Genomic DNA, 14,275 nt, shown 5'->3' with positions numbered 1-14,275 from the left:
GTAAGTCCCTCAGAGTTCACACAGATCCGACGTGCGTTTTGCCATTGGCTTTAACCTGGTTAAAGCCAACGGCGAAACGCGCGTCGGATCTGTGTGGACTCTGAGGGACTTACAGGTAGTTTACTATTTACATTGTGATACATCCCTGTGACTCAGTGGCTTCTTCTATCCTATTGGCTTACTTTCACTTCATGAGTGTATAATTTGTATATGTGTACCCACTTGGGGGAGTATTTATTGCACTATGCACTTTAATAATTATATTTGACAACTACTCCTATAGGATTGATATACCCTGACTCCAGGCTATTATTATGCATTATGTCTCCTGTACATTTAATTACTTTCCTGCCTACCCTCAGACGTTCATGTTCTAGGCATTTTTCCTCTTTGTAACTTTTGTCTTTATGTAATTTTATTCTACTCAAATAAATGTTTTTTGTATTAGATTATGTGTCATACTTGTAGGTTAATACATACATTGAAGGAGACATAGTTATAAGTATATTTCTACTTTGGACTTATTTATCTGAGCCAATGTTGTATTACAAAGAGACTCACCCATTCAAGTCTATGGGTGTGAGAAAAAAACACAGTAGAGCATCCGATTTTTACGGATATATTGCAATTCTGTAACATAGGAAACTGTAAATGGTGCTGTAAATGATTAATAGCTACTGCTGTAAAAAAAACGGAATGCACATGAATGACAAGTGAGAAAAAAAACAGCCCTCTTTTCTGGCTGAAACACTGACTGATGTTTTATACGTTCATGTGACCCTACGCATATAATGAGTTGTGCATCTGGGCATCACTGAGTTAGAAATTAACAAGACTTTTTTCCATTTGCACAGTCCAGCAAATTAAATACAATAGCACTTAAAATTATTTGTCCCTCATTGCAAATTAGGATTAGTAGCACAATTTACCACTGTTCAGCTGTGTGCGATTCATCAAACAAGAACAATTTAAATATCTCAACACAACTAATGTAACAAGTGGTTTCTCCAAATTCGACACAAAATATCACTTTTATTGACCACTGCAGTCTCACAATTAATCAACCCTTTTATGATAAGCGTCTAAAGTATTTTGTAGAATTTAGCTTTTTGTAGAGTTTAGCTTTTATGATTTGCTTCAAATGTGATGCACAGCAAGACACCAGCTTCTGCCAGAGTTCCTGAGGAATCTTAGCCCATTTCTCATGGGCAGTGACCTCCAGTTCACTAATATTCTGGAGTTTACATTTTGCAATAGCCTACTTCTAATATTCTAAAGATTGTTTGTGGGGTCAAAGTCTCACAACTCTGACAGCCACTCAACAATCTTCTAGGACTTTTTATGAAACCAAGCATTGGTGGACTTTGAGGTATGCTTAGGATTGTTATCTTGTTTTAAGGTCAAATGGCGACCAAGCTTTAGCTTGCTTAAAGAAGTTGTCCGGTACTTTTTTTTAAATTGCCCAATGTATTCAGCATGTGGGCATAAGTATATTTGTAAATACCTTGTGTTGCTGATAATGCCTGTGAGCGGCGCTATCGGTGGCCGATAACAGGCATCACGTGACCCCGCGCTGACGTCACGACAAGTGAGGCGTGACTCAGCACTGGGGTCCCAACGGTGGCTGCTGGGTTGTGGGCGGGGTTATTCCCCGCGTCACACCCAACATCTACTGCTCGCTTTCCCAATGAATGGGGAGAGGGAGAGCGTGCGGTGGATGCCGGGTGTGACGCAGGGGGATAACCCCACCCACAACCCAGCAGCCACAGGTGGAATGCGGAAGAGTGACCCTCAGCCGGGGGTCACGTGATGCCTGTGAGCGGCCAGTGATAATGCCTGTGAGCGGCGCTATCTGCAACACAAGGTATTTACAGAGATACTTATGCCCACATGCTGAATACATTGGGCAACTTAAAAAAAGTACCGGACAACCCCTTTAAAGAAAGCATGATATATTCTCCTAGGATTTTCTGATACTTGAATGAATACTTCTTGCCTTCCACATGCTGCTTTCAAAACAACCAAAACGACCCTAGAGCATCACCGAGCCATTGCCATGCTTCACTGTATGAAGGATGTATGAGTGTATGCTTTCATTCTTCCTCCTCCAGACATATCGCTGATCCATAAACCAGTTATAATTTTGTATCATTGCTTCACAGAACAGAATCCTAAAACTTCTGATGCATTTTTGTATGATTTTTGAGCATATTGTAGCTAACTTATCTTGTACTTTCGGCTCAGAAGAGGTCTATGTCAGGCTTAAAGACGCCCCATGCGTTAGTTCCAAGGCGTCAGCAAGCAGAGAAGTTACGTACAGGCCATAGTGGCACACGTAGCTCCCCTAAGAGGAAAAGGACGCTGAACTGTGGGTTGAACAATAGGACTCTTACTTACTGGTTAGTGGTTCTGTTGTTGGAGACTAGGTAAGCTCCAGAAGTGCTGTGTTGGGTGGTGGTGAAGCCAGAGAGCGAGCCTAATGGATACAGAGAGCGGCGCGAACTCAGAAAAGAACAGAATTTGTTAAAATGTCATATTCTAAGAGAAACATCCACAAAGTTTTGCACCCCTTATCCCCTGTACAAACTTCTCCCTATGTTATTATTTAGTAAAAGACAGTTTATTTTTGAGTGGTGGTCTCCCTCATTGAACTCTACAACATCTGGTATTGGCCAGCCGAAGTCACCAGCACCATGTGGTCTGCAAGGGCATAACGCTCCTGTAGCTAAAGTCCATACACCGAGCCAGGACCCCCATTTTCATGTTGTGTGCTGGAGAGTGAAGCACGAGTACCTCACCCACACGGCTAACACCCCGCTCCACGTTACAAACATTCCAAAGCTCCTGGCCAAGGTAGAAGCAAAAGAGTATACAGACATTATAGCAATCAAACGTAACAGTCAACAAATCCCTAGCCAGTGCAGGTATTTGATATTTTTTTCTCATGACTGGTTAATCTTTTGATTACTTCTTTCAGATATGCATGAGACAACATCTGATTTGAAAATGTATGATCTTACACGGATTCTATTCAGGGGGTGAATAATTCTGGGACTGCAGTGGCCATTAAAAGTGCCATTTTGTGTGGCATTTGGAGAAACCAATTGTTATATTCGCTGTGTTGAGCGATTTAAATAGTTCTTGTTTGACTAATAGAAAGTTTGTAATTTTTACTAATGAACCTAAATTTGCGAATGGGGTTGGCTAATATTGATTGCAACTGTATAATTATAACACAATTTTCAGTGTCAACAAATACACTAAGTGTTAGACTACGTTCCCACGATGAGCTTTTGGTGCAATTTTGATGTTACAGATTTTCTGCACCATTTCTGCTCCCATTAAGGAAAATAGGTTACTTACATTTTTTCGAAAATATGCAGCATTCAAAACTCACCAAAAACTCATTGTGTGCACGTGTACTTAAGGCTGCGTGTCCACTATGCGTTTTTCAAGCGTTTTTGCCGTGGAATTTCCGCAACGAAAACGCTTAAAAAATACTTGGTAATATGTGCCCCATGGTCCCCAATGATAATCCGCATGTGCTGTGCACATGCTGCGGAAATTTCCGCTGCGGATTATCATTGCGGAAAAATATGCAGCATGTCCATTAATTTTGCGGACACGCAGCGTAATTGCCGCCATTGACTTGCATTGAAACGCATATTATCCGTGTCAGTACATTTGTACACACGGATAATATGCGTTTCTATATGCGGATGGTACCCGGGTTTGGAGAAGATGAGACTCTCCTCCAGACCCAGGTACCATAGAACCTGTTAAAAAAAGAATTTAAAATAAAAAATAAAGATTATGCTCACCTTCTGATGTCCTCCCGGTGCTTTCTCCGCTCTGTCCAGTGTCTTGGGCGGCTCGCGGTGTTGTGAAGGACCTGCCATGACGTCATTGAGTCATGTGACTTGACACATGACTCAATGACGTCACCGCAGGTCCTTCACACCACCGCGAGCCGCCCAAGACACGGGACGCAGCAGAGAAAACACCGGGAGGATATCAGAAGGTGAGTATAATCTTTATTTTTTATTTTTTACCATTCTTATTCTTTTTTTTAACTAACTTGGTCACACTACTATAAATCCATGCCGGTTACATGGATTTATATAGTGTGAACAAGTTGTCACGCACTTTTCCAAGTGATGCTAAAATCGCTTGGAAAAGCGCTTGATAACCCGCATGCAGAAATGCATGCAAAAACGCTTCACAAACGCTTCTACCTGGCGGGAAAAACGCATGTAAAATCCGCATGCGTTTTTCCTGCCAGGGAGACGCGGAAAAAATATGCAGCATTTCTGCATCGTGGGCACTTAGCCTAAGGTTTATATTATCCCAGCAGGGTTTTCTCCTCATTTCAGCTTGTTTTTTTAACATTTTTATCTAATCCGGAGAATTGTGGTAAACAGATATTCCCCTTATAGATAGGCCGGGGCTGTAAGCTGGAAAGGTCAGTTCTTGCCTGTAAAGAGAGTGTATCCCTGCACAGGCTGACACTTTCAGCACTGATTGGGCCCTGTGTAGGGATACACCAATAACTTTCATTTTAGTTATAAATTTCTAGCAGGAATAATAGAGGAATGACACAACACAGAGTTTTAAAAAAAGCTCCAGAATTTATATTTGATGAAAAATATATGTACTTACTGAAATAGACATTTTAAGGCCTCCTTCAAGTTTTTTTTCACAGATACAGAACGTACCCATTATAATCTATGATGCTATTCATATGTCCGTGTTTTTTCACAAACCATGTGTCCATAAAAAACTCATGGATACATGTCCATTTTTTTTTACATACGTATTTAAACATGAGCAAGGCCTAAAAGAGATGTAAAGTCTTCTTTAAATAGGTGTAACTAGTTCTCCAATGCAATGATGATCATATTAAATGACTAGTTTTATTATTGATTTGCCAAAGAATGTGTGTATAAGTTCTTTGATTTCCTGCTCAGTCTAATTGTAACAAATTTATTTTCTTTTCCTTACCCTCAGAGATAATGTTAGGGTTTCTAGCGGTTTTATGGCCTTTTTGAAACTTAGTGAATGATAGCTGCCATTTGGGCTATTCTCCTGCGTTCCCATGAACTGATAACTAAAAAAATTAATTGAATACAATTTTAATAGCTGGTTGAGGTAGGAAACTTAAGGACTTATATATACATTTTGAGCTTAGATGGAAGTGCTCTTTAAATTAACATTGAAGGGTTGGTCCAGCCTTTTGGTACAATGTGACTGTAGACTTGGGAATCTTCACATTGCGCGCACTGCACACTGTGAGGATTCTCTGGAGCGGGCGGTTATGTGACTGTAAGTATGCGATTTGCACTTGTATTGAGAGAGAAAAACAAAGAGACAAGAAAAATACCCAAATAACTGGAAGTAAATGGATAGATCGCACAGTGCAAAAATAATAATAAATAATAAAGGGTATTTAGTTAACATAATTTTGATCAAAATAATGTAAAAGCTATCCCGCCACGTCACGGCAACCCTTATGGGACAGTCCTAACTCTAATATTAAAAACCTTACCATTTGTCAAGTGACATACATATGGACAAGGGCAGAGAGACTGGATCCCTAGTATAAGCATAGACCCAGGGCAGAATGAGCGTCTCAGCTCAGACAAAGGGCGGTCACACCCTTTTATATGCACTAAAGCACACTGAACTACAAAGAAAAACCTGGAGGTCTGAACTGAAACGTAAATTGATGTGCATGCAAAATGTAAATGCATGTTCACACAAGGCCATTAGACAGAGAAAAACCAAAGACAAGAAAAATACCCAAATAACTGGAAGTAAATGGATAGATTGCACAGTTCAAAAATAATAATAAATAATAAAGGGTATTTAGTTAACATAATTTTGATCAAAATAAAGTAAAAGCTATCCCGCAAAGTCGCGGCAACCCTTATGGGACAGTCCTAACTCTAATATTAAAAACCTTACCAATTGTCAAGTGACATACATATGGACAAGGGCAGAGAGACTGGATCCCTAGTATAAGCATAGACCCGGGGCAGAATGAGCATCTCAGCTCAGACGAAGGGCGGCCACACCCTTTTATATGCACTAAAGCACACTGAACTACAAAGAAAAACCTGGAGGTCTGAACTGAAATGTAAATTGATGTGCATGCAAAATGTAAATGCATGTTCACACAAGGCCATTAGACAGAGAAAAACCAAAGACAAGAGAAATACCCAAATAACTGGAAGTAAATGGATAAATCGCACAGTGCAAAAATAATAATAAATAATAAAGGGTATTTAGTTAACATAATTTTGATCAAAATAATGTAAAAGCTATCCCGCCAGGTCACGGCAACCCTTATGGGACAGTCCTAACTCTAATATTAAAAACCTTGAGTGAGGCAGCGCACATCTAATCGGCACATAACCGGATGTATGCTAATCGCATACTTGTTCACAGACCTGCTGCTTTCGACAACGGAGAATCTTGACAACGTGCAGTGCGTGCAATTTGAGGATTCACAAGTCTGCAGTCACATTGTACCCAAAAGAGATTAGAGACAACATGGATACTACTTACAGCTAAAAATGCCATACATTTTGATTTGCATAGAATGCATTATAATGTGTTTTCTCTATTTCTGTTGCAGAGACCTTTCTTATATACCATGACCAAAAGAATGTTTGTATAAACCATGGCAAGTATGTGACCGTTACCAGATGTAATGTGACATATCGCAGTCAGCACTGGAAATGGACAGAAGATGGGAAGCTACATAATGTGAAATATTCCATGTGTCTGGGCATTTCTTTCGCTTCCGCATCACACTCTCGCCCAGCCATTCTTGTTGACTGTGCTAAGGCTCCTACATGGACATGTCATAAAAATGAAGGACTTCTTGAAGTTGCAAATTCTTCTCTATTCTTGAGGAAACAAGCATCAAGGGTTGTTGTCAAAAAGGGAACAAAATACCCGAATACCTGGAAAAGACTGGAAGTGGATGAAACAGGAAAAAGTGCATTTGAAAACATATGTTTAGATGAAGGTTAGTATTGTAAATATGTAAAACCATTCACATGCAGTGTATTAGATGATTTATTATCTCCAAACAAAACCTTTAAGTGGTTTGGTATTATTATCACAATATTACCCATCTACAAACTTTATCAATATAAACGGTACTATGCAAAAGTTTTAGGCAGATGTGGAAACAATGCTGCAAAGTAAGAATGCTTTCAAAGATACAATTGTTAATAGTTAATGTAAATGCAAATTGAATGAACAAAAGAGAAATCTAAATCAAGTCAATATTTTGTGTGACTGCCCTTAGCCTTCGAAATGGCATCAACTCTTCTAGGTACACTTGCACAAAATTAAGGATAATGATCATTGCTTTCACATATAGGTTGAAACCGATTAATTACCTGAAACAGAAACAGCTGTGCAGGAGGCTTGAAACAGTGTGAGGAACAGCCAAAGGGTTCACTCACAGTAGCGTATAGCCTCCAATGATTCTCTCATGCAAGAGAATCGGATGCTATTTGCAAATGACCCTCGGCTCAAACTCTGCTCCGAGTGTGAGTCGAGTGTCATTTACCTCGCATGCGAGAATCAGGTCATAGGTGCAAAAAAGATGAAGAACTTCATTTCTCGATCATCTCCATTCTGTGAGTCATCGTATATCGGACTACACTCAGATGATATCCGAGTGCAGTCCGATGTTTTGCATGCACCCATTGACTTGTATGGGTGTGTGCCGTTCTATAATACTGCTTGGAGAAGTCTGGCCAGAAGAGGTTTTGAGGGAAGAAATGCAGTCCAAAAGCCATACTTTTGTCACGGAAACAAGACCTAGAGACTCAACTGTGCATGAAAACACAGAAAATGGGGTTCAGGCAAATGGCAACAGGTGCTCTGGACTGTTGAGACAAAATTTGAGGTGTTTAGCTGTAACAGATGGCAGCTTGGCAGCTTGATTAACGAGCGGCTAGAATGTGATATAAGTGAGTGTTCTTCAGGGAACAGTGAAGCATCATGGATGATCCTTGCAAGTTTGTGGCTGCACTTCAGCAAATAGAGCTATGAATTTGGCCAGGATTAATAGTGTCCTAAATGCTGAGAAATACAGGCATATACCATCAGGGAGGCATCTGATTGGGTCCAAATTTATTTAGCTGTAAGTTGTAAGTGTATTAAATTAATTTTAGTTTCAATAAATGGTAATACACTATGAGAGATGCCTGTCTTTCACTATTGTGATATTGATGATCTATTAAAATAGGTCATCAATACAAGATCGTAGGGGCCGACACCTTGCTCCCCCACCGATCAGCTGTTATTAATTCCGGTGGTGGCCAAATTTAAACAGTGTATGGGGCAAAATGCCACAGCTCTGTACATTTTTTTGAGGCCTCAGCCGGATATTGAAGCTCAGCTGCTATTGAAAAGAGTATCTGCTGTATCCAGCAGCAGCTACTAAACAGTGTAAAGCAGTATTCCACTTTATATGCTGCGTACATTTGGCCCCCACTGGAAATGCTACCCGGATAGGTCATTGATATACAGGTGTTTCTTACCAAATTAGAATATCATCAAAAAGTTAATTTATTTCAGTTCTTCAATACAAAAAGTGAAACTCATCTATTATATAGTCATTACAAACAGTGATCTATTTCAAGTGTTTATTTCTGTTAATGTTGATGATTATGGCTTACAGCCAATGAAAACACGAAAGTCATTATCTCAGTAAATTAGAATACTTTACAACAACAGCTTGAAAAATGTTTTTAAAATCTGAAATGTTGGCCTACTGAAATGTATGCTCAGTAAATGCACTCAATACTTGGTCGGGGCTCCTTTTGCATAGATTACTGCATCAATGCGGCGTGGCATGGAGGCGATCAGTCTGTGGCACTGCTGAGGTGTTATGGAAGCCCAGGTTGCTTTGATAGCAGCCTTCAGCTCGTCTGCATTGTTGGGTCTGGTGTCTCTCATCTTGCTCTTGACAGTACCCCATAGATTCTCTATGAGGTTAAGTTCAGGCGAGTTTGCTGGCCAATCAAGCACAGTGATACTGTTGTTTTTAAACCAGGTATTGGTACTTTTGGCAGTGTGAACAGGTGCCAAGTCCTGCTGGAGAATGAAATTTCCATCTCCAAAAAGCTTTTCGGTAGAGGAAAGCATGAAGTGCCTTAAAGGGAATCTGTCACCCCCCTGGGACTTATCAGACCTCTAATATGGACATACAGGTGAATGAAATGTGAATCTATACTTACCTGTATGTCCCATATTAGAGACCTAATTGCTTTGAAAATGCTTTTTATAAAATCATTTTACCTATGCTTGGCGTCCGAGGGATGTCAAGAAATCCACGCCTACTTAATTAATTTCAATATCCCCCCCCCTCCCCTGCACGTCACAGGGCTTTGTGATGTGCAGTTCCCGTGCCGGATCCCACGCCTGAGCAATTTACCTGGTACACAAGGCGCAGTAATAACAGCAGTCTGTGTATCCTTGTGAAGCAGGGATCTTCTGCACAGGTGCCAGGAAGGCAGAGTGACTCGCCGGCGCCTGCGCTGAAGATCCCTGCTCCACAAGGATACACAGACTGAAAGAATTACCCCACCTTGCGTACCAGGTAAATTATGCAGGCGTGGGAGTGACAGATCCCCTTTAAAATTTCATGCTAGATGGCTGCGCTGACTTTGGTCTTGATAAAACAAAGTGGACCTACACCAGCAGATGACATGGCTCCCCAAACCATCACTGATTGTGGAAACTTCACACTAGACCTCAAGCAGCTTGGATTGAGTGCCTCTCCACTCTTCCTCCAGACTCTGGGACCATGATTTCCAAATGAAATGCAAAATTTACTTGGGTCACTGAGCAACAGTCCAGGTTTTTTTCTCCTTGGCCCAGGTAAGACGCTTCTGGCGTTGTCTATTGATCATGAGTGGCTTGACACAAGGAACGTGACACTTGTAGCCCATGTCCTGGACACATCTGTGTGTGGTGGCTCTTGAAGCAATGACTCCAGCAGCAGTCCACTCCTTGTGAATTTCCCCAAAATTTTTGAATGGCCTTTTCTTAACAATCCTTTCAAGGCTGTGGTTATCCCGGTTGCTTGTGCACCTCTTCCTACCACACTTTTTCCTTCCACTCCACTTTCCATTAATATGCTTGGATACAGCACTCTGTGAATAGCCAGCTTCTTTATCAATGACCTTTTGTGGCTTACTCTCCTTGCGGAGTGTGTCAGTGACTGCCTTCTGGACATCTGTCAAGTCAGTAGTCTTCCCCATGACTGTGGAGCCTACTGAAACAGACTAAGGGACCTTTTTAAACACATCGGAAGCCTTTGCAGGTGTTTTTTGTTAATTATTGTAATTTACTGAGATAATTACTTTTGTGTTTTCATTGGCTGTAAGCCATAATCATCAACATTAACAGAAATAAACACTTGAAATAGATCACTCTGTTTGTAATGACTCTATATAATATATGAGTTTCACTTTTTGGATTGAAGAACTGAAATAAATTAACTTTTTGATGATATTCTAATTTAGATGCACCTGTAAAAGTACTGAAAAAAACTATACTATGTATACTAGCTAAACTATATGGACAAAAATATGTGGACACCTCACTATCGCAGCTATATAACATGTTGGACTTCTTAATTTATAATCATGTGTGTTAATGTAGCACCCCGAGGGTTCGGCTGCTACAGGGGTATTGCACCTCAAACCAGAGGTGCGGTATTCCACTCCCGGGTAAGGATGGAGTGTGGAACTGAGCTCAGCAAGCTGCATGCACTACACTCATCCCATTTCCGGGGGACAGAACTACGGTACTCCCACCAGTTAGATGTGCAGGTATGACAGCGTCTGTCCCTGGCTGGAGTGGGAAGAGGGGGAGGAACATCCCAGTAGTGTAGGGGCAGATAGGGGAGGGGCTCTGGGCATAGAAGTAGGAGCCCATTGGGTGCTAGTCACCTGGGCTCACACATAGAGGGAGTATATATGGTGGGCACCATCTTAGGAACAGGGTCAGAGAGTCCAGGAGAGAGTTCAGCCAGGAGGGCTGACAGGGAGCTGTGGCTCCGGCTGGGCCCAGCTCCAGGGCCAGGCCTGAAGCAGAGAGAAGGAGGAAGAGAGGCCCGGAGACATAAGAACAAAAGGGAACCCCGAGATCCCACGAGTGAACCAAAAGGGTGAAGGGTTGGCAGAAGAGGGCACCGGATCCCAAACTGACGGAGGCAAAACATCCTTAGTCAGGAACCGGAGGTCGTGGTCAAGTTTTGCCACGACCCTCACCATATCCACCAGGAAGGTACACCACGAGTAGGGTCAGGAAAGCCATAAAAGGTTTTACCATTGAGAGACCCGAGGGAACCGGACAAAGGTGGATCCCTGGTGGGGACGGCCAGAGAGAGAGAGAGAGAGAGAGAGGGGAGCTCAGGACCACGCTCCGGAATTGCCTGGGGGTTAGCCGAGTCCCGCACCTGGTGGACGCAGCACGGCTCGGGTGGTCACTCCCGGCCGAAGTGACTGAAGTAACACCTGTGAGTAAAAACCCTGAAACTGCATTATACGTTTCTGACTCTCCTTGCTGCACCATCACTACCTCCATCATCCACATCTGCTGCCCTGAGGCCATACCCCTCCCGTTGGGGGTTATACCATCTACGCTGCACAAACGTACCACCGGCCTCAGCGGACTGTCCTGCAGCAGCAGCCCTAAAGCTGCATTCAACGGGTGGCGTAGTCGACACTTAAACAACATCTACTGCTAATACATCGCCGCTCAGTTTGACTCCCTGGGCACGGACCGGGTCACCGCCACGAGACTACTACCCCCATCTGATCCGGATCCGGGTAAGCTCCCCCGTGCGCGCGATGCTGCGCGAAGCAGCAGGCCCAGGGGCGCGTCAACTTTGGCGTAGTCGGCAGGATTACGTGCCCGCAGCTACCGGGTACTGCGTGCCTGAAGAAAAGTTCATATTTACCGTAAGAAGAAGTCTCCCGCCAGTTCCGGAGGGTCCCCGCCATCGGACGGCATCTCGGGTCGTTTCCCGCCGGTTGCCCGCCATCTGCAGCCTTTTCCCGCCATCTACGGAGTTTCCTGCCATTGGGAGGCGATTCCCGCCATCTGAGATGATTTCCCGCCCTGGCAGAGCGGACGCCATTATGGGCGTGCCAGAGGGTGGCAAGAGACGACCTCCCATCGTGGGCCTGGTCCCAGAAGAGCGCCAAAAGCGGAGACCGCCCCCACCAGCAGAGACTGCAATGATAGAGATGTCCATCAGAGCGAGGGGTCTGCCCCTGGAACTGACAATCACCAAGTGGCCCCGGGACCACCCTCAGGATGGGCGGATCAAGAACAAAACAGAGAAGATGGGTGCGGCCTGGAGGAGTCTGGAAAGATCGCACCCGGAGATGGAGGGAGAGTCAGGCAGCACCGACCCTGTGGTCAGGAGCCTGTTGCAGGCCGCCACCCCGGAAGGCCTGGTGGAGATTCTGGCACAGCTCCCCAGAGATCGGGAGCATGCACAGACTGCGCTGGAGGGCTTGGCTCGGAGGATGGCCCGAGTGCAGCGAGAGGTGATGGCCGAGTGGAGTAGAGAAATGGCCCTACAGGCTGGAACCCGCCGGCAAAGGACGCCACCCGAGACGAGGAGTCTGACAGCCTCTGAGGATGGTGCAGGAGGGACGAAGGCCGGAGACGACGCCGTGGAGGGAGCTGAAGAGATGGAAGCAGGTAAAGGGGACGTCACCACCCCAAACCAAGTAGCCGAGAGCCTGCCCCAGCTCCCCGTCGCAGAGCCCGAAATCCCACCTACCGTGCCCGTTGCTGCACCGCCACCGCTCCAAACTAGGCCTCAAGCGGCAGGAGCCGCGGCCATGCCCCCTGTGACGTCACGCGCCTCAACTCTGAGCGCGGCCGAGCAGAAAGCGCTCCCGGCCTGGTCGCAGGGCCAAGTACCCCCGGGCGCCGCTGTCTCCAAAGTGCCCTCTACCTCTATCATGCCACCGGCCTGGTCACAAGACCTGGTGGACCCGGGCGCCGCTGCCTCTAGAGCGCCCTTCACTTTCAGGATGCCTCCGGCCTGGACGCATTGCCAAGAGCCCCCGGGCGCCGCTGCCCCCACAGCGCCCTCTACCTCTACAGTGCCACAACTGGGCGAGGACCTGTACGCGCAGCACACTAGCCCGGACGGGCTGCCGTTCGAATGGCCACCGGAGTATACCAACCCACGACTCCGGAGGGAACGGCCCTTGTGTGAACCCCTAATCCCAACTCCGGCGCCTGTCAAGATCGTCCCGCTCCCGTTGGAGGAGGCCCAATTCGAATGGGACCCCACCGGAGAAAACCTCATTGGGTTTACCCACGAGACCCGGGCGGCCGCAGCCCAGCGAGTGGAGTGCTGCCGGCAACAGCTGGAGGTCTTTGACCGGGAACGGCGGGAGAGGCGGGTCCGCGAGGAGCGGCTGCAAGTCCAGAGTGCGGAGCAGAAACGTCGGACCCGGCGAAACCCCCGTGCAGCCCACGGTCCCCGCGCCACCGGGACCATAATCAAGTTACAACTGGAGCACGGTTGGGGCTTTATTCGGGATCACAGAACCCCCGGCGACGTCTTTGTCACCCGCAGAGATGTCGAGAGTCATCTGCCGAAGGGACACAGAGGACGTGACCTTTACCCGGGTGACGAGGTCACCTTCACCCGGCATCAGTGTGCTAAGGGACCATATGCTCTTCATGTGCACCGACTGACCGAGGAAGAGCTACAGTGCGAGGAGGAACAAGAGGACCCGGACGGGTTCGAAGACTACCCGCGGGAAGGAGCAGGAGGACGCCGTTACTGAAGTACGGTAAAGTGGAACTGTACATAGTTACCCGTAAGGGTACAAGAACTGCTGCTAAATAGAATATGGTCCCCGTTGGGACTAGTGAATTGTTCCCGTGTGCCTTTATCCCCACAGGTAGAGGACTGTGAACAGCCATCCCTTTTTCCCCACTGGCCGAGGACTGAGAGCGGCCACCCTGTAAATAGTTGCGCTTCCTAAGGCGCCCCCTACCGGTTTTATAAGGAACTGTTTTTGTGACTGTTGCACTTTTACCTGGTCACAAATTGCACAGTGGCCAGAAGTCAAGATTATATCGAAAGTTATATGCTGCTAGAGTAACAATGAGGAAGTTATGTGTTATGCGTCAAAAGAGTTAAAATGTTTTATACCCGTAACGTTTTAAGAGAAAAGTACCTCCCATAAAGGGATGAGTTATAGTT

At 45.1% G+C, this 14,275-nt stretch overlaps 1 protein-coding gene across 1 annotated transcript in view; it reads left to right on the top strand.

The window, feature by feature from the left end:
* Positions 1-14,275, top strand: part of PTPRB (protein tyrosine phosphatase receptor type B) — a 213,155-nt gene that overhangs the window by 38,082 nt on the left and 160,798 nt on the right. Inside the window, exon 2 of the mRNA XM_073651780.1 lies at positions 6,638-7,033. Within this exon, the coding sequence (XP_073507881.1) occupies positions 6,638-7,033 (396 nt within the window). The remainder of the gene's footprint in view (positions 1-6,637; positions 7,034-14,275) is intronic.

The sequence above is a fragment of the Phyllobates terribilis genome, unplaced genomic scaffold (assembly GCF_046119375.1).
Source record: "Phyllobates terribilis strain yellow unplaced genomic scaffold, ASM4611937v1 Scaffold_11__3_contigs__length_659146591, whole genome shotgun sequence".
In the NCBI taxonomy this organism is placed as follows: Eukaryota; Metazoa; Chordata; class Amphibia; order Anura; family Dendrobatidae; genus Phyllobates; species Phyllobates terribilis.
The sequence above is the reverse complement of the archived record's forward strand: the minus strand, read 5'-3'. Positions and strand labels throughout refer to the sequence as shown.